Consider the following 20635-nt stretch of genomic DNA (forward strand, 5'->3'; position numbering starts at 1 on the left):
CAATTGAAATATTGCAATACACTTACTGCATGTTTCTGATTAATGCTAAATCCCAGTTTTAAAATTTATATTGAATATTACAGATGCTTTTTGCTAATAATATGAAATGTGGATTTATGATTTTAAACGTTTGGACGATCAACATCATGCAACCTGTTCTAGCTCATCTGACATTAATGATCTGAAAGCTGAGATATCAATGCCACCTCTGAGATGGATTTTACCATCTGGTTCACCAAAGATCAATGAAGAAAAATGTACAAAGATTATCACCAACTTTAAATCAAACAATTCAATATGCATTGCATTAGCCTTCTCAATTGTTGCAGTTAGTGGTCAATCATTGCTCTTCAGCTGAAGAAAATAGATTCTTAAGAAAATATATAAAGTTTTGGTATTGAGCTTTTAACTTAGCAAATATCAAGTGATTAAAATGTTTAAGTGATTTAAATTAGTTCCAGTTTACAATAGGTCAACTTAAGTGTAGGGCTAAATGTGTAAGCACTGCATATCAAAGTTCACCAGTGACAAAATATAACTGTAAACAAGAACAAATAGTCTGACTGAATAGGTTTGAAATTCAATATAATGGATTAAACTGGAAATGTTGACAATTGAGGATACTGGTCTATTTGGGTCAGTATTGTATGGAAATTGTAAATGATCCTTCCTTACATAAAATCACTGGTATCATTCAATCCCTACAGTGCAGAAACAGGCCATTTAGCCCATCAAGTCCACACCGACCCTCTGAAGAGCATCCCACCCCACCCTATCCCTGTAACCATACATTTTCAATGGCTAACCCACCTAGCCTGCACATCCCTGGACTCTATGGGCAATCTAGCATGGCCAGTCTATCTAACTTGCAGATCTTTGGACTGTGCGAGGAAACTGGAATACCAGGAGGAAATCCATACAGACATGGGGAGAATGTGCAAGCTCCACACAGACAGAGGATGGAATTGAAACCGGCTCCCTGGCCTTGTGAGGCAGCAGTGCTAATCACTGAGCCACCCGGATGCCCCGACACCAACAGGACATTGGTGATGCCGCTTTTGGAATACTGCATATAATTTTGATCAACCTGCTACAGGAAGAGTATTATTAAATTGGAGAGGGTTTCAGAAAAGATTTACAAAGATGTTGCTGGGAATGGAGGGTTTGTGTTATAAGGAGTGGCTAAGACTTTTTTCTATTGGAATGTAAGAGGTTGAGGTTATAAACCTTATAGAGATTTATAAAATCTGGAGGGACATAGATAAGGTGAATAGCAAATATCTTCACCCTGGGGTAGGGGAATTCAAACCTAGAGGGCGGGAAAAGAGTTAAAAGGATTTGAGAGGCAAATTTTTCACACAAAGGGTGGTTCATATGTGAAAGAACTACCAGAGGAAGTGACAGATGCAAGTAGTTACAAAATTTAAAGAGATATAAGCTGCATTTGATACCATAGATTAGTTTCTATGGGCATTTAATTGCCATACCACCATTATTTGAACTGACAGATGCAACATTTGATGAATGGCTAAAAGAATTACTGGATATAATTGATGTTACAATTTTTTTAAGTGAAGATAAATAGCTGAGACAGAGCAGTTAGTCCTCTCTACTCAAGGATGGTCCATTTGGAGGTTTTGTTCAAGATTTTCACACCAGATGTAGTATAAGTATGGACGTCTCTTGTAAGTAGAGAATATGCGCACAATTTGAGCCTGTTAAGCCAAATGGAGCTTTCATGATGTAGGTCAACGGGACCTTGTTAGTTCAACCAGAGAGTGGTGAATCTATGGAATTCACTGCCACAGTAGGTTGTGTAGACCAGGTAAATAAGTGTATTTAAGACTGAGATAAATAGGCTCTTGATTCTCAAGGGGATCAAGGATTATGGGGAGAAGGCGGGAGAATGGGGATGAGAAACTTATCAGCCATGATTGAACGGCGGAGCAGACTCAATGAGCTGAATGGCGTAATTTTTGCTCTATGTCTTATGGTCTTATGCTGTGTGTTTACCAGGATAGGTAAAGAGGATTGAAGTACAAATGTGTCATGCTCCAACTGAATAATAGAGCAGACTTGAGGTGTGGCTTACTCCTGTTTCAATTTTTCTAAATTAACCCTGATGGTTCTTCTTAGAAGGTGAAACTTTTAAATTAACAATATCATGGCTTAGGCAGCTATTGGTGGGACACTGTAACAAAATGTCAAGAGGTCAACTGAAACTTACAAACAGGAAGTTTCCAAAATTAGATCAACATATCATTATCAGGGGTGATCATACATCCCAGAGAAGATACCAAAGCATCTGAATGACAAACTATTAGGATATTTGTCAACAGTGAGATTGGAACCCAAATTTTCAAAGAGACAGAAACCTGAATCCAGCGTCTTACTTGGCCATGTTACCAAAGTAGGTTTAAATGGAGCAAGTACACCAGCATATGTAGACTTGGGCCATATTGAATGCCCTTATTTAAAAAAGAATAAGAATAAGAATAAGTAGTTTCTATTGATGATTTCAGATATTATCCCTAGTTTGTGGATCTTGTTTAAATAAATAATTTTGATGTTAGATTCCACCAATGAAAAAACTGAAGGGCAGAAGTTGTTTTTATATTTATTCATGGGATATGGGGCAATTGGTAGCTAGGTTAGCATATTTTGTTGATTTCTATATTTTCTTGCATAGTGTCTTCTATTCACAAAAATGGTTTACTCCCTTTCTTTAACACTGTTATGTACATATACTGTTCTTTTTCCATTAAGCAAAACTGATTTTGTTTTTGCAATTATTTTTCAGGATCCATTTATATTATAAAGTACTAATGAAGAGTTCCAGATACATTATGGACCAGTTTACAGTAGTTGACTGGTCAGCAAAAACATTATCAATACATTTTCTGTTACTATAGAAAGAGAGTACTTGTTCTCCTTTTAGGTTTTGAAATCTTAGTTTTTAAATCAGAATCAAATGCAAACAATTTGAATCTGATTAGTTAATTCCAACATGGAACTCCTAAATGCCGTCAACATTTTAACTGTGCAGTTCATCATGGTGATTTTATAATTTAGGCTAGTTATTTTAAATGAACCTGCATCTGAAAACGAATGTAGTAGTGTCCATGATTCAAAATCCTTCATTGCAATTCACAATGTTTACAGAATGAATATTTGGCTGAAAGTTTTTGAAAACTGTTCAAACGTTAACACAAGTATATATCTGAGCTAATATGCAGCACATAAGTCATTCAGCAGATTCCTTCATGGGAAATACTTGAGGTATTTTCGTTAAAAATAGTTGACAACAATATTGATTGGTTTTCTGTTGTATGGTTAAGAATGCATACCATAAACTTGTCATACCCTTGCTAAAATCCTCGAGTCATGAAAGTGAATCAGTTTCATCATTAAGTGTTCTACCGTGAACATTAGAATTTACTAGTTCCTGATCATATTTAAAAGTTAATCTGAATCGTATCACCAGGAAGAAATAAAGGAAACACAATTAATATACAATAAATCATACTTATACAGTTAACCATTTATATAAATTTTTTCCTGTTTGCCACTTTCTTCGTAGTTACTCATCTTTATTTATTTTGAATTCCTTTCCTTCCATGTCTCTTGATTCCTCAGTGTGCTCACTACCATCTTGGCCATCATCAGACTCGAATCCATCAATTTCTTCCTGAGAACTGTAGAAAAAATGCTTTGGATTTGTACAAATAGCTTCCAACAATCTAATCTTAGTAATTGTGGCTAAAAACTTTGATGTGGCTTAGAAAAGTTTAGAGTTGGGCAAATTTCACCTTTATTTACAAAATGCTACTATCATCAAATCTTCAACAGAATAGTGACCAGGATAAGCTGCAATAGATTTCTTTCCGTATGATACTGAAGTTGTTAAAAATATAATTCCTAACATTAGTCCAACAAAAGGTAGCAAAATATCTTATCTATTCTGACTAAATGGTATGGTCAACTTGAGACAAAATAATACATGATTGGTATAAAATTAATTATCCTCCAATTATGTTTTCAGCAATAAAAGATACTCTGTTGGAATTCTATCAAAGGTTAACATAAGCAAAATTGGTTAATATGTTTCACTTAAATCTTAGACACTACTTAATCCTCACATTTCCTAATGGAATAAAAGAAAAACTGAATTAAACTTGAAGCTGAATTTAAAAACAAAAATCACAATAACTACGGATGCTGGAATTCAGAAACAAAACAGACATTGCTGCAAAAACTCAGTAGGTCTGGTAGCATAGAAATCAGAGTTAATGTTTTGGGTCCAATAAGGATCACTGAAACGGAGGTGTTAACGCTGATTTCTCTCCACAGATGCTGCCAGGCCTGCTGAGCTTTTCCAATAATTTCTGTTTTGTCTTTGTAAATCTGAAGCTGGACAGGACAGGATAAAATTTGGAATGAAGAGCAACCAATGAGTCATTTCAAGGTTTACACTGTTTTTCATTTCAAGTTTTTCAATGTTTTCATTGCACTTATTTTGGCAATATTAAAAAGAAATAAAATCACACACTAAAGAACCCTTTCCACTATTAGTCTTACTTTAAAAATGCTATTAGTCTTACTTTCAGCCCTGTAATACTCAAGAAAATTAATTGGCTGTTAATTGTTGAATTATAACAAGATAAATAGCCTTTTCAAAAACTGGTTAGTTGAAAACATCTCAATTGTCAGTAAAGAGAAGAGTTACCTTTCTCTGCTGTTGGCTTCACTCTTCTCAGACTCTTCATCACTGGAATGTGAAACAAAGCCTGGGAGAGAATGACCTTTTCTGGATACAAAATCTTCACTTAATCCCTGTAATTTTAGTGCTGTAGCATAATGTCTCTCTGCTGCTCTTCTGGCATTCCTCTAGATACAACAAAATTTGACAGATTAGTTCTGTTTTCACCTGAATATTTTACTAAATTGGTTTTAGTAACTTTACACTAAGCATTAGACAATAATGGGACAATTGTGGGTGGCACGGTGGCACAGTGGTTAGCACTGCTGCCTCACAGCGCCAGAGACCCGGGTTCAATTCCCGACTCAGGCGACTGACTGTGTGGAGTTTGCACGTTCTCCCCGTGTCAGCGTGGGTTTCCTCCGGGTGCTCCGGTTTCCTCCCACAGTCCAAAGATGTGCGGGTTGGGTGAATTGACCATGCTAAATTGCCCATAGTGTTAGGTAAGGGGTAAATGTAGGGGTATGGGTGGGTTTCGCTTCGGCGGGTCGGTGTGGACTTGTTGGGCCGAAGGGCCTGTTTCCACACTGTAAATCTAATCTAATCTAATAAGACATTGTCAACTGTGATACTATTTAAATTGCTTAGTGATATGTTTACTGCTTATTTTGAGAGATGCTTTGCATTTCAACTTCATTTGTAAGGCAGCCTAAGTTCCTATATGGAGCACTATGATGAAAAACGAAATTATGATTAGTCATAGCTTTTCCACAGAACAAAAAGATTTTGAAAAGTGGAGTGTATTTTAAATGTAATATACATTTTATTTGTCTTTTACTCAGCAATACAATTATTTTTTATATATTTCAGCCCTGTACATCTAGTGTTTGTGTCTTTTTAAATAAATATTTGTATTAAAGACCTTTAAAAATCTTTTACAAAACATCTATATACAAAAAAAGAGTAACACCAAAAAAACCCAGAAAAGTAAAGGCAGTACAACAAAGTCATAACGTGATATTATTATTAATGAACAACCCACTATTCTACTATAGCAAACTTATCTACTTAACTTACACTAAACTACAAACAAATTAAATAAATATTAACTTAAAACTACATTCAAGTAACTTAAATTCTATCTCACTATTTTATTCTATTTCACTCTTCACACCTCCACTGAGGCTCCCATCCCTGGGAGCACCAGTTACAGTACCCGTATTTTTTTCCCCAGCCTCCCCCTTCCAGGGCCCCACGGGCACTCAGACTGATTCCCGTGGCTCTAATTAATATTGCTGATAAATCTGTGTCAATATAATTTGAAAAGGGCTGCCACATTTTGTAAAACTGCTCTGTTTTGTGGTGCTTCACATTTGTGAGGTAATCTTGGGGGAGATGCTCCACCTCCAGCCTCCATAAGACCTGGTAGTTTTTCCAACACCCAGTTCACTAGAATGTTCTTCCTCGCACAGTAGGTAAGAATGTTACACAATCCCTTCCCGTGTTTCCCCAGAGAGGGCAAATTTGGCAACCCCAGAAGAAGAAATACCGGATCCACATTAATTTCAATCCCCAGAATGTCCTTTAGCTCTCTTACTATAGTACTCCAGTATCTCTGGATCTTACAACATGACCTGTAGCAGAGTGTAAGAGTGCCTATATTAATTTTACATTTGGGACACCTTGATGACACTCCTCTCTTGAACTTAGCTAGCCTCCCTGGTGCCAAATGAGCCCTGTGTAAGATCTTCAATTGCATGGCCTGCGCTCTGTTACATACTGTAATTTCCCTTACATTTCCCTATATATCTTCCCACATCTCCATTGAAATATCCTCTCCTAGCTCTTGATTCCAGGTCCTTCAAAGTCCTAATCTCCCAGGCACGAGATTCCCTTATTCTCCCATAGCTTAAAGCTGGAGTCCATTGCACCAGATTTAAATCCTTGGGCTCAATGTGAGGCTTCAATGTCAAGCTAAATCGACTCAGAATTCCCCTGTACCCAGTCACCAACATATGCTAACAGGGCGCTTACATGATATTTTTTCAAATCAGAAGATCCACCCCTCCCCCTCACCTTGCCAAAGCTGCAATTTAGTGAATTTAATTAAAGGGTGCCTGTGGCACCAAATGAAGGACCCTAGCCAACCACTGAGCCTCCATAACACTCGTGTGGGTAGCAGCAATGGGAGCATTCTCACGGGATACAACAGGTGGGCGAAGAACATTCATTTTAATCAGGGCTATTCGGCCCAACCATGAGAACAGTAACCCCTCCCACCGCTGCAAATTCTGTTTTATCCTTTCCAATAATTGCATGTAGTTAGCTTTATATAGCTGGTCGAAGGAAGGGGTAATAAAAATTTCCAAATACAAAAAAACCTTTTGGTGACCATTTAAACGGAACTGCATTCTATCTTTCAGATTAGGCACCTCCACTAATTCCCCTACCGGCATGGCTTCCGATTTTATGAAGTTGGTCCTGTAACCCAAGAATCTGCGAACTAAATTAATTGTTTGAATCGGTGGAGGAACACACTTCTCCGGCCAGAAACAGGAGGATGTCATTGGCATATAAGGTGATCTTAAGCTCCCCCATTCCTACCCTTGGCGCCACTACTTCAGGATCCCTCCTGATAGCCTCAGCTAATGGCTCAATTGTTAGGACACCCCTGTCGACTACCTCTCCCAATATTAAAGTTATCTGACTTAGCACCATTTGTAATGACTGCTGCCTTAGGATCATTATACAGTACTGCCACCCATACCAAAACGCTCTTGGACTCCAAACAGTTATGGCTATACTATCCAATCAAACGCCTTTTCTGCATTCAGGGAGATCACCAAACCTGGGATCAATCTTTGCTGGCAGACCTGCAATATGTTCAGTACACTCCTAATATTGTTGGAGGAGCTATGCCCTTGACAAAACGTCTGATCTTCTTTTATAGCATGGGACAGGACCTTTTCCAACCTCAGAGTCAGCATCTTAGATAGAATTTTAAAGTCAATATTCAACAGTGACATTGATCTATATGAAACACATTTTTCGGGGTCTTTCCCCTTCTTTAAAATGAAGGAGATATTAGCTTCCCTAAGGCAGCAGATAATCCCGTGTAGGTGAAGAGCTATACATCCCCAGAAGTGGCTCCACCAACACATTTATGAATTCCTTATTGGATTCACTTGAGAATCCATCGGGTCCTGGTGCTTTGCCACTCTGGAGATGCCTTGTTGCTTCTTACACTTCCTGTATCGTTACAGGCGCATTCAATAGCGAAGCCTGTTCCATGTTTATACTGGGGAGGTCCAGATTCTCAAAAAAAGGACTGCATTCTCGCTGCACGGTGTTCGCCTCCCTCTAACCGATATATCCCTGTGAAGTATTTCCTAAATCTGACATTAATTTTCTTCAACTCATGAGTAACCGTACCAGCCTTCTCCCTTACAGACATAATAGATTGGGAAGCCTTTTTCCTCCTAGCCAAATATGCCAGATATCTATCTGGCTTGTCTCCAAATTCGAACAGTCTTTGTTTAGCAAAGGCATCCTCTTTTTTAGCCACTTGTGTGTGCAATGAGTCAAAAGCTGCCTGGAGGGCTGTGACCCGCTGCAACTTGACCAGAGAGGGCCTATTATGTTTCCTCAGCTATCTGCAGCTGGGCCTCCAGCATCCGTTGTTACTCCTCTCTCTGTTTCCTTCGAGTTGCTGAATACGAAATGATCAGGCCTCATAAATATGCCTTTGTGGCCTCTCAAGGTATTGCCGGATTACTGGCCATATCTGAGTTGATATCCCAGAAGGCCCTGAATTCTCTTCTGATATGTTCAACAAATTTGCTATCCCTTAACAGAAATGGGTCCATATGCCAGTGCGGTGCATCCATTCCACTACCCTTGATTTTAACATTTAAATACACTGGCACATGATCCGAGATAGCTATGTTCCCAATTTTGCATGCCAATGTTCTGTCCAAGCTATCAGTCAGCATAAAAAACATGTCAATTCACGTATGGCACTTGAGTGGGTTGGATTAGAACGTAAAATCGGGTGGACACGCCTCCACACATCCACTAGTCCCAATTCTTCGCACATGTTCACCAACTGCTTAGATTGCACTGGCATATCTGAAGGGCCCCTTGGCACCCGGTCAACTTTGGGATCTATTAAAATCGCCTCCTATGATCATGTGGCGCACGCCAAGATTCATTCATTTAGCCACTGCATCAATTAGAAATATAAGAGGGTGCGCCGGGGGACAATATACATTCAAGACGCCATACTCTTCCCCATGTATTAGGGCTTTAAGAATGATAAATCATCTATATTCATCCTTAATCTGTTCTGTTACCTGGAAAGGGAGGTTCTTTCTTACCAATAAAGCCACTCTTCTACTCTTAGAGCTGAAGGAGGAGAAGTATACCCTGACATAACCCCCCTGCTGCAGTTTCAGATGCTCCTTATCAGTTAGATGCGTCTCTTGCACAGGGCGATGTCCACCCTTTCCTTCCTAAGTCTTGACAACACCTTTCGTTTAATAGGAGAATGGCTCCCTTTTATATTCCAGGTGCATCACCTGAACAAATCACTAGCCATGGTCATCCAGGGCAGCCTGTGGTTCCCCAAGAGGAGGAAGCTTATCTAAGGTGTGATGAGCTACAAAGAACTTAACTCTTTGATGTCTAAAAACTATTCCTGTAAAAACTACTAAAACTAAAAAACTAATCATTCCATTTAACTGAAACAAACACCCAAATAACCCCCAATTCACTAGAGATCTTCTTGCCCCTTGCCCATAGGGGGCATTCCTCCCCATCCTTCCTACCATCTTATCTCCCTCTAGCTGAGGCCATGCCCTAGCCCCAGACAATTCACAAATGAGGAAAACCTGTTATTTAAGTTCTGACAGTTAACAATGAATGCCCATTCTCCCCCGCACTCATTTTAACAACAGATATAGCCACCCCCAATACAAAATCAAAAGGACAGCAGTTAAAAAAGGGGCCCTAGATAATACCCAATCGACCAATATATAAAATAATTCCAGTTTTACAACACGGCTGTATGTATAAAACTAATAACACAACAAAAGGGAGAGAGAGTGAAAAAAGGGCAATAAAAAAACCCATACCATTGTCTGCAACAATGCCTCCTCCCCTCCCACCCCAACTCAAGTCCTTCAAAGAATTCACAAAGTCCTTCGCCTTTTCTGTGGAGTTAAAGTTATTTACAGTCTCCCCATGGCAGAAAAGCAACATGGCCGAGTATCTAAAGGAATATTGAATGTTCAGGTCACTTAATTCTTTCTTGACTTCATCAAATGCCCTTTTCTTCCTAATTAGGGGTCCTGAAAAAACATTATCTTTAAGTCTTTGTACATTAAATTCTGTGAATTTATTCCCAGTCTTCTTGCTGTTTCAACTATTAACTGTTTTTCTTTATAATGCAGGAGCTGCACTAGAACTGCGCAGGGGCGTGGGTCCAAACTGGACCAGTGTATTGCGATCGGATGGGCCACTCCACTCTCACTAGGCCCAACTCCAACTCCAATCCCAGCAACTTCGGGAGTCAATTCTCCAGGGAGCCGATGAGGTCCTCGCCTTCCTCACGTTCTAGAAGACCCACGAGCTGGAAGTTTTTTTCTCTTATTTTTGTTCTCTAGGTTGTCGACATGTGGGCGACACGGTGGCACAGTGGTTAGCACTGCTGCCTCACAGCGCCAGAGACTTGGGTTCAATTCCCACCTCAGGCGACTGACTGTGTGGAGTTTGCATGTTCTCCCCGTGTCTGCGTGGGTTTCCTCAGGGTGCTCTGATTTCCTCTCACCTGCGGGCTAGGTGAATTGGTCATGCTAGATTGCCCGTAGTGTGGGGATTTGGGTGGGTTGCGCTTCGGCAGGTCGGTGTGGACTTGTTGGGCCGAAGGGCCTGTTTCACACTGTAAGTAATCTAATAATGTTCCTGAAGGACCTGAACCTGATTTTCCAGCGTTCAGATCCTTCCTGCTGAGACCTCTGCCACGGTCCTCTCCTCCACTGCCTCCTTCTTTGGTCCAGTAATTGGATTGCCTGCTCATTCTTTTTTAGCATGGCAGGTAGTGGTTCTACTGCTGGAAGACTCAGAGAGTAAATGCTGCTGTCCTGTTAAATCCAAAGGGGCCACCACGGGAGTTTGAGCACTGGTTGCAATCACCCCCGATGCAGTAGGTGAGTGCCTGTCTGCTGAGTTCCTTTAGGCTCCTTTCCTTTGTTTGATTTCATCCTAGCATTAAAAGATGTCACACATGATTTCAGCAGCTCCAGATGATCAGTAAGTTTAAATTAATGCTTTTCTCTTCTGGAGGTGGTTGGTGAGGGGGGAGGTAAAGGTCCACCTTGCCCGGGGGTATGGCACAGAGCCCAGCACAGCCGACCACTCAGACCACCGCCATATTGGATCTCTTGTTTGTGTCTTTTACATGTATATTTTCCCTGCTCATTTTCATTTTTTAAAAAAATTGGTTCAAGGGATGTAGGTGTCATCCTGAACATAGTGGTGGAACACAGTTAATTAAAAAAATATAAAAAGACACAAACATTATTTTCTCATTAATTATTAAGGTTCAAAAAACAGTAAGCATAGTAGCAACCTATTTCCCCATCAACCAATCAATCTACTGATTTAGAGAATTCAGACAGCGTAAGGATGTATTAGCCTTGGCTTAATTTGGTAGCAGTCTCAGTGGTGAGTGAGAAAATTGTGTTCCTGTTCCTCTTCAGAGATGTGACCAAATAAACCTAGACTTACACTCTATGCAGTAATCCATCCCAAAGTAGTATAAAACAAACAAAAAGACATAACTCCAAGAAACAAATGATGAGGAAAACAAGGCTAATTAATCTTCTTTTGGAATATGCTAACATATATGCTTAGGAACATTTATGCAGCTTAAATCATTTTAGGTTCATACCTTTGTTTGCTCTTCTAAGAGCAGAGGCCTCCTGCTTACCCTAGCCTGCATCTCCTCAAGCTCCAGCAGGTATTCTTTTGTTCGTTTTCTTTGATGATTCCTGTTAAAACACCATAGCAGTTAAATTGAATAACCCATGAAAATGGGTGAAAGAATTGCTTTTGTGATGCACGATTAAATGCATGCATGATGACAACTTCTTTCTGCCTGCTCAACTCCCTCAGACTAAAATAGATTATCTGACTGTTATCACTTTGCTGTTGTGGGAAGTTGCTGGGTATGAAATTGGCTGTAGAGCACTTGGGATATTGTGAAATCACAAAAGATGCTATATAAATGCATGTCTTTCTTTTCCTTTCCTCTCTGCAACCTAAGTCTTATCCTTTTTCTATTGCACATTGTTAAGAATTGCCAGTGTAGGAACAACAAAATAAAATGGAAGATAAAGGGACAATATCACTCAATTTCACACTTGTAGCCATTGGTTCAGATATCTACGCTCTGTGTAATGAAGAGGGTAGCACAGAAGAGGGATTTGCACATGGTGAGATGCTGAGTATTGGTAGGAGAATAGATTATGCAAGTACTAGCTTGTCACAGGATAAGGTCACATATTAGTTCTCTTGCAAAGGAATCAAATGGGAAATCTGATGGTACAGGCTCTAGATGACAGCAATGTATGTACACACTTAATGTTTGATGCACTGGCAAATCTACCAGAAAGCCTGTGTTAATATCAAGGAGCATTGTGTCCAGCACCAACTTTGCACAGAGCTTTGCAGAGTTGATAGCCAATATAGACCCTTCATCAATACACCAGTCGAGCCAACCTTGATACAACACCCAACATCTGATGTGTCGCTTCTACTGCAACTCAAGGACCAGACTGCCAATATCTGAATGCTGCATTAAAAGCTTGGTATAAGCTCAGCTTACTGCTGTCATGATTCAAGTTACTAGGATTCAAAGGGTCTTCCAGTACATCAGAACACTCCATCAACCTGTTCTGTCACAAACCTGCTGTCTAACAATGCGCTGTTGATCTGACCTCCGGTTGACAACTCTTTCCACCCCCTCCTCTTCCTCTGTCTTGCAGTTTTACCACTTTGTGTGATATCATCTTGATATAAGATGTGGACTACTGATCTATGTGGGCCCTCACAACATTCAGGCAATTGTACTTAAGATGTGCTCCAGAACTAACTGCACCGAAAGCCAACCTGTTCCAGTACAACTACAGCACTGACATCTACCCAAAAATGTGGAACATTCCCTAGGTATATCCTGAGAAAAAGTGTGCTAATGACATATATCAGGCAGATGACAGAAACAAAAATATAGACAGTTCAGAAAGAAATTGAAAAAGCAAATAAGAGAAGTACAAGTAGTTTCTGGTACTAGCATAATAGGGAATTCAAAAGCTGCCTCTAGGCATGGAATGATTTGGTGGCAAAAGGAGGAAATTGTCCCAAAAACATAAAAAGGATGGACACCAGGGGTATGGCTGGTACTGAATGGAAGTATACAAGAAAATGGGTCTTCCACTAAAGACTCAGAAAATGAATATCTTGTTCCAATCAGCACCCACAAAGAAAACCTCCTCCATAACCCTTGATTTGAGCAACAGCAAAATCCTGGGAAATGTGGACTATTCTACACATCTTGTAAGCCTCCTCTCAATATTGACAGAGATAGACTTTGAAGTTCAACATTGTCACTGTTTGCTGGCGCAGTCTTCAGCCAACAAGGAAAAGAGAACTTAAGTACCTAGATCTTAAACCTGAGACTAACAATAATGATCCCTGCACTTCTATATGCTTGTGAGACTTGAACAACATATAGCAGGCATCTCAAATACTGCAGATATACCACCTAGGCCTATCCTCGAAGATCAGTATTAAGAAAGGCAGTCTAACACTAGTGTCTCCTCCCAAGCTAACATGTCGACCATCAAAACAGTTATTACTAAACACCAACTCTGCTGGGCTGGAGGAGTCATTTGAAAACCCCATAACAGACATCACGAAGCAATGGTTGTCCTCAGAATTCTGTTGTGGAAGGAGGACAATTGACATGATTTAGAGATGCCTGCCCTCATAAGATTAGGAGTAAATATAGTTACGTCACATCAAAAGCATTGATTCAAGAAGGCAATTCACTATTTATTACCTTCTCAAAGGTAATTAGGGATGGGCAACAAATGCTGGCCTAGCCAGTGAAGCCCATGTTCTTTGAAATAATTTTAAAATATTCATCAATGCTGTTGCTGTGTATGAATATGAATGACATGAAACACTATCAGCAATCTCTTGCTCTCTTGTAACTAGCCAAGATATAATTGTGTGAAGATAGCAGAATTCTCCAGTTTGTTTATTGACTTCCATAGCTCTCTCTGCAAGTAGTCACATCACACATCATTTTCTTAGTTGCTTCCAGCACTGTAGACAACACTGACCACTGCCACGTTTGGAAAGATCACCAAGATCAGTGATATTCATCCAGAAATCATCATGATCCAGATCCAGATTAACTGATGTGGTTTCTAGATTCACCTCCAAAGTTCTCTCCAAAATTCTTAACACAGATAATTCCAGATGTCTGGCAGCATTTCAAACTATCTTAAACCTAGGAAACCAAGACTATGGTTCAAAAAATATTCATCTCATCATTATGCGGCTTATGGTTTACAAGGTTTACCCTTAAACCATTAAATCTATTTGAGAAGCTGTCCTTACAAACAAGCAGGAAATCACTGATCAAATCTTTGCGCTGACTACCAACATTGAGGCAGTCCAGAAGCAGCCGAAGACTGGAATTAGCTGAAGACAGGAATTGCCTTCAAGGACTTGTCATTGGCATATAGCACTACCTAATACAAAAAGACTTCAACAATTATTCATTGCTGAAAACCTTCAGGCTTATCAACATCCTAATGAATCACTGTTAAGTTCTGCATTTTTTTTAGTGACAACTCCAGATGAACACAGATTCTCAACAACTGTCTGCCATGGGTTGGCCTTTTCAACAGCTATAATGGATATTTCTGCACCAAATCCTCCAGGTTAGCTATGTCGATGAGATAACTTGGTTGACACAGGCAGCAATGTTGGGGAAGCAAGCAGGATACTACACAGGATCTTAAACCTATGAATGCTACTTCCAGACCCAGTGCCTCCTCCTCAGTCCAGAGAACAGAGTTGTGTTTCACCTGAACAGTTAAATTGCAGGAACATTGCTCAACACTTCCTTCTGTGGTGACCCATGACATTTCTGCAAACTAGCTAGGAATCACCTGGGAGAGAATGCTTTCCCACTGGCCTCAACTCATCAACACGAGTCAAAAATAAAAGAAAACAAAAAGTAAACCTAGTCCAAAACCCTGCTGAAGTCTAATGGGAAATAAAGGTTGAACACCACACTCCTCAGCCTCCCCTCTGCAAAACGCTGCTTCCATTGTGGTGTTTCAGCTGCCACACAAATATCTTTTGAGAACAGATGGAAGAATTTTTCTCTCATGGAGGATTGTGCAGCTTTGGACAAACAAACCATCATGATCTTATTGAATTGCAAGCAGCTTGAGGAGAAAAGTGGCCTACTTCTGCCCCTATTCTTTTATTACTTTTCCTTGGGAGGTGAATGTCATTGGCAAGGCCATTATTTGTTGCTCATCCCTAGCTGTCCTTGAGAAAGTGAAAATGAGCTGCAGTCTGAAAACATTGTAGTCTATCTGATAATAGGTACACCATTATACCTATTATGCTGTGAAAAAGGGGGCTCCTGGGTTTTGGCTTAATGACAGTGAAGGAATGAATTATACAGTTCTGATTCAGTATGGTAAGAAGGAGAAAGTGAGGACCGCAGATGCTGGAGATCAGAGTCGAGAGTGTGGTGCTGGAAAAACATACCAAGTCAGGCAGCATCTGAGGAGCAGGAAAATTGACGTTTTGGGCATAAGCCCTTCATCAGGATTCCTGATGAAGGGCTTATGCCTGAAACATCAATTCTCCTGTTCCTCAGATATTGCCTGACCTGCTGTGCTTTTCCAGCATTCCACTCCCGATTCAGTACGGTGTTTGGTGGTGTTCTCATGCAGCATTTGCAGCTGCTGCTTTTGTCCTAATTGATGTTAGGAATCATAAATTTGGAAGATGCTAATCCGTGGACAGCACTGCTGCCTCACAGCGCCAGAGACCCGGATTCAGTTCCCGCCTCAGGCGACTCTCTGTGTGAAGTTTGCACATTCTCCCCGTGTCTGTGTGGGTTTTCTCCGGGTGCTCTGGTTTCCTCCCACAATCCAAAAATGTGCAGGTTAGGTGAACTGGCCATGCTAAATTGCCCATAGTGTTAGGTGAAGGGATAAATGTAGGGGGGTTGCTCTTCAGCGGGTCGGTGTGGACTTGTTGGGCCGAAGGGCCTGTTTCCGCACTGTAAGTAATCTTAAAAAAAAGGAACTTTGGCTACAATGATTCTTGTACATTGCACGTACTGGTGCCACTATGCATCAGTGGCAAAGAAGTGAACAATTAGAGTAGTAGATGGGGCGCTAGTCAAGTAGGCTGCTTCGTCTCAGATGGTTTGTGAGATGTTTTGAGTGTTTTTGCAGGAGACTCATCCAGACAAGTTGAGAGTACTCCATTCCACTCCTGACCTCTGCATTTTAGCTGGTGGACCACATAATGGGGATTTGAGATACTTGCCACATCATTCACAGCCTCTGTTCCGCTCTTGTAGCCACAGGTAATCCAGTTCAGTTTCTAGTCAATGGTAACCATCACCTGGATATTGCCACTGAGGTATTAGATAGTAGATAGTTAGATTCTGTCTTTTTGAAGATGACCATTACCTGGCACTTTTGTGGTGTAAACGTTCAAAGTCCCTTATCAGTCCAAACCTGAATGTTGTCCCGATTTTGCTGCATATGGATATGGACTGCTTTGATGTCTGAGTCATGAATAATAAATGAACATTGTTGATGATATTCATTGCTAATGAATATTTGCTGATGATCGCTCAATGTCAGACTTATAATATGAAGAAAGGTCCTAACCGAAGCATCTGAAGTGTGAACCTAGGACTCCACCTTGACGAAACCCTGCAACGATATTCTTGAACTAAGATGATTGAGCAGGAAAAACCAAAACCAATCTTTCTTTGCGCTAGGTAGGACTGCAAACAGTGGACATTTTTCCCATTGACTTCAGTTTTACTTGGGCTTCTTGGTGCCACACTCAATCTTAATGCTCTGTTGATATTAGGGTCAGTCACTCTGACATTACCTCTTGAGCTCAGTAAATTTTTTCGTGTCTGTTCACAGTAGTAATGAGATTAGAAGCCAAGTGATCCAGCAAGAGCTGGAACTCAGCATCAATCAGCAGATTATTGCGGTGTTGCTGCCACTTGATAGCACTTTCAACACTTTTATCACTTTGCTGATAATCAAGATTGGCTTAAAAGAGCAATAAGTTGGCCAGCTTACATTTGCTTTTTGTAGGTTCTCTGGACAAAAGTAGATTTAGTGCAATGTTGAAATATAACTGAAAACTTGGATTTCAGAAGTTCCAGCTAAAACTCTAAACTTGCTTTGCCAGCTTGGTGCTGCCTTGTTGCCTCGACCTGATGGATAAAGTTGCATCAAAGGCAACAGCTACTACTGAAAACAAAGAAAAAGCACCTCAAAATAATTCAAAATACGTTGTGGACATACTAAAACTCATCCGAAGATGAAGATATCATACGTTATTGACAAAACACAAAGTATACCTGTATTGTTTTAGTTTTGATCTTGAGACTTCAGCCAAGCTCTTGTGTGGATCATTCGCCCAGGCACGGGTAGATATGACTTTTTTCCATTTTCTCTCCCTCCCTCTCTGCTTGTGTTTCCAGTTTTCCTCATTTTCTTCTTTCTTCCTTTTTTCTCCCAGCAATTTCCTATAAAATGATAAGCTAGAAAATTTAGTACAGATGCCAACATAAAGATTTATCAGATTAAAAGCAGTTAAGAATTAAAATTTTGATTAAATCTTATATATTGGAAAATTTATTTATTGATAGCATTTGATAAATTCAATTGTACTCCACAATAGGTATAAATCCACACCATTGAACTCTTTATCTCGTGGTGTTGCAAATATTTGATTTAGTAATTCACATTGTCAAAAAGAAGATTCGCTAGACTGATCAAGAGTATGAAGCAGACGTTGAATAGGTTGGTCATGTACTTATTATTGGAACTTAGATACATGAGAGGTGAACTCATTGAACGTAAAGGACTCCTAGGGGACTTGGACAGAACAGATGCAGAAAGGTTATGTCCCCTTGTGGGCGAGAGTAGGACTAGAGGGCATAATCTCAGAATAAAACGTTACCCATTGAAGAGAGGAATGAGGAAAAATTTCTTCTTTGAGGTTAGGGAATCTGTGGAATACTTTACTGCTGAAAGCTGTGTAGGCTGGATCAGTAAATATATTAAGAACTGAGATAGACAGTTTTAATCAGTAAGGGAATCAAGGATTATGGCAAAAATGCAGCAAAGTATGGTAGATTATAAGATTGTCTATGATCTCATTGAAAGGAGGAGCAAACTCAATGGATTGATTGCCCTACTTCTGTTCCTACATTTTATGATTTTATGGTGCAGTTTCCATGCCTCCATTGAGCTTATTATTACACCCTCTGAGTACTTTCTGAATTTTATGTGTTTATTATGGAAAGTTAAGCCTATTAGAACATAGAACATAGAAAGATACAGCGCAGTACAGGCCCTTCGGCCCTCGATGTTGCGCCGACCGAATCCTACCTAACCTACACTAGCCCAATAACTTCCAAATGCCTATCCAATGCCTGCTTAAATGACCATAAAGAAGGAGAGTTCACCACTGCTACTGGCAGGGCATTCCATGAACTCACAACCCGCTGTGTAAAGAATCTACCCCTAACATCTGTCCTATACCTACCACCCCTTAATTTAAAGCTGTGTCCCCTAGTAACACCTGACTCCATTAGCGGTAAAAGGTTCTCAGTGTCGACCCTATCTAAACCCCTAATCATCTTATACACCTCTATCAAATCTCCCCTAAACCTTCTCTTCTCCAATGAGAACAGCCCCAAGTGCCTCAGCCTTTCCTCATAAGATTTTCCTACCATTCCAGGCAACATCCTGGTAAACCTCCTCTGCACTCGTTCCAATGCCTCCACATCCTTCCTATAGTATGGCGACCAAAACTGCACACAATACTCCAGATGAGGCCGCACCAGAGTCTTATACAGTTGCAACATGACCTCAGGACTCCGGAACTCAATTCCTCTACCAATAAAGCCCAGTACACCATATGCCTTCCTCACAGCACTATTTACCTGGGTGGCAACTTTCAGAGATCTGTGTACATGGACACCAAGATCCCTCTGCTCATCCACACTACCAAGTAGCCTACCATTAGCCCAGTAATCCACCTTCTTGTTACTCCTACCAAAGTGAATGACTTCACACTTAGCTACATTGAATTCCATTTGCCACATTTCAGCCCAGCTCTGCAACTTATCTATATCCCGCTGTAACCTACCACTTCCTTCCTCACTATCCACAACTCCACCGACTTTTGTGTCATCCGCAAACTTGCTTACCCAGCTTTCAAGCCCTTCCTCTAGATCATTTATAAAGATAACAAAAAGCAATGGTCCCAAAACAGATCCTTGTGGTACACCGCTAGTAACTGCACTCCAAGATGAACATAGTCCATCAACTACTACCCTCTGTCTCCTTCCAGCCAGCCAATTCCTAATCCAAACCTCTAATGTATCCTCAATGCCATACCTCCGTAGTTTTAGCATTAGCCTACCATGGGGAACCTTATCGAACGCCTTACTAAAATCCATATACACAACATCTACTGCTTTACCCTCGTCCACTTCCTTAGTCACCTTCTCAAAGAACTCAATTAGGTTTGTGAGGCACGACCTGCCCTTCACAAAACCATGCTGACTATCCTTGATCACGTTATTCCTATCCAGATGTTCATAAATCTTATCCCTTACCATTCTCTCTAAGACTTTGCCCACCACTGAAGTCAGACTCACTGGCCTATAGTTACTAGGGCTATCCCTACTCCCTTTCTTGAACAAGGGGACCACATTCGCTATCCTCCAGTCCTCTGGTACTATTCCCGTTGACAATGACGACATAAAAATCCAGGCCAATGGCTCTGCTATCTCCTCCCTAGCTTCCCATAGGATCCTAGGGTATATGCCATCAGGCCCAGGAGACTTATCTATTTTCATCCTCTCCAATATTCCCAGAACCTCTTCCCTGCATATTTCCAGGCCATCCATTCTAATCATTTGTGACTCCATATTCACATCAGCCACAGTGTCCTGTTCCTGAGTGAATACTGATGAAAAGTATTGATTTAGTGTCTCTCCAATCTCCTCCGCCTCCACACACAACTTCCCACTACTATCCTTGACTGGACCGATACCTACCCTAGTCATCCTTTTATTCCTGACATACCTATAGAAAGCCTTTGGGTTTTCCCTAATCCTACCAGCTAAAGACTTTTCATGTCCCCTTCTCACTTCTCTTAGCTCTCTCTTTAGATCCTTCCTGGCTACCTTATAACTCTCTATCGCCCCAACTGAACCTTCACGCCTCATCTTTACATATGCCGCCTTCTTCCCTTTCACAAGGGATTCCAATTCCTTACTAAACCACGGCTGCCTCACAAGGCCCTTTACACCATGCCTGACTGGTACATACTCATCGAGGACACGTAGTAGCTGCTCCTTGAACAATCCCCACATCTCATTAGTGTTCTTCTCTTGAAGCCTGTTTTTCCAATCCACACATCCTAAGTCATGCCTCACTGCATCATAATTTCCCTGCCCCCAGCTATAACTCTTGCCCTGCGGCACACACTTATCCCTCTCCATCACTAAAGTAAAAGTCACCGAGTTGTGGTCACTGTCCCCGAAGTGCTCACCTACCTCCAAGTCTA

At 40.6% G+C, this 20635-nt stretch overlaps 1 protein-coding gene across 2 annotated transcripts in view; it reads right to left on the minus strand.

Moving 5' to 3' along the window:
* Window positions 1-3536: 3536 nt before the first annotated feature.
* Window positions 3537-20635, minus strand: part of fam161a (FAM161 centrosomal protein A) — a 42214-nt gene continuing 25115 nt past the window's right edge. For both annotated transcript variants that reach the window (XM_060831557.1, XM_060831558.1), the window contains exons 4-7: window positions 17409-17576; window positions 11649-11748; window positions 4727-4887; window positions 3537-3695 (exon numbers count right to left, since the gene is read on the minus strand). In XM_060831557.1, the coding sequence (XP_060687540.1) occupies window positions 3581-3695; window positions 4727-4887; window positions 11649-11748; window positions 17409-17576 (544 nt within the window). In that variant the 3' untranslated portion in view covers window positions 3537-3580. The remainder of the gene's footprint in view (window positions 3696-4726; window positions 4888-11648; window positions 11749-17408; window positions 17577-20635) is intronic.

This window comes from Hemiscyllium ocellatum, chromosome 10 (genome assembly GCF_020745735.1).
Source record: "Hemiscyllium ocellatum isolate sHemOce1 chromosome 10, sHemOce1.pat.X.cur, whole genome shotgun sequence".
NCBI lineage: Eukaryota > Metazoa > Chordata > Chondrichthyes > Orectolobiformes > Hemiscylliidae > Hemiscyllium > Hemiscyllium ocellatum.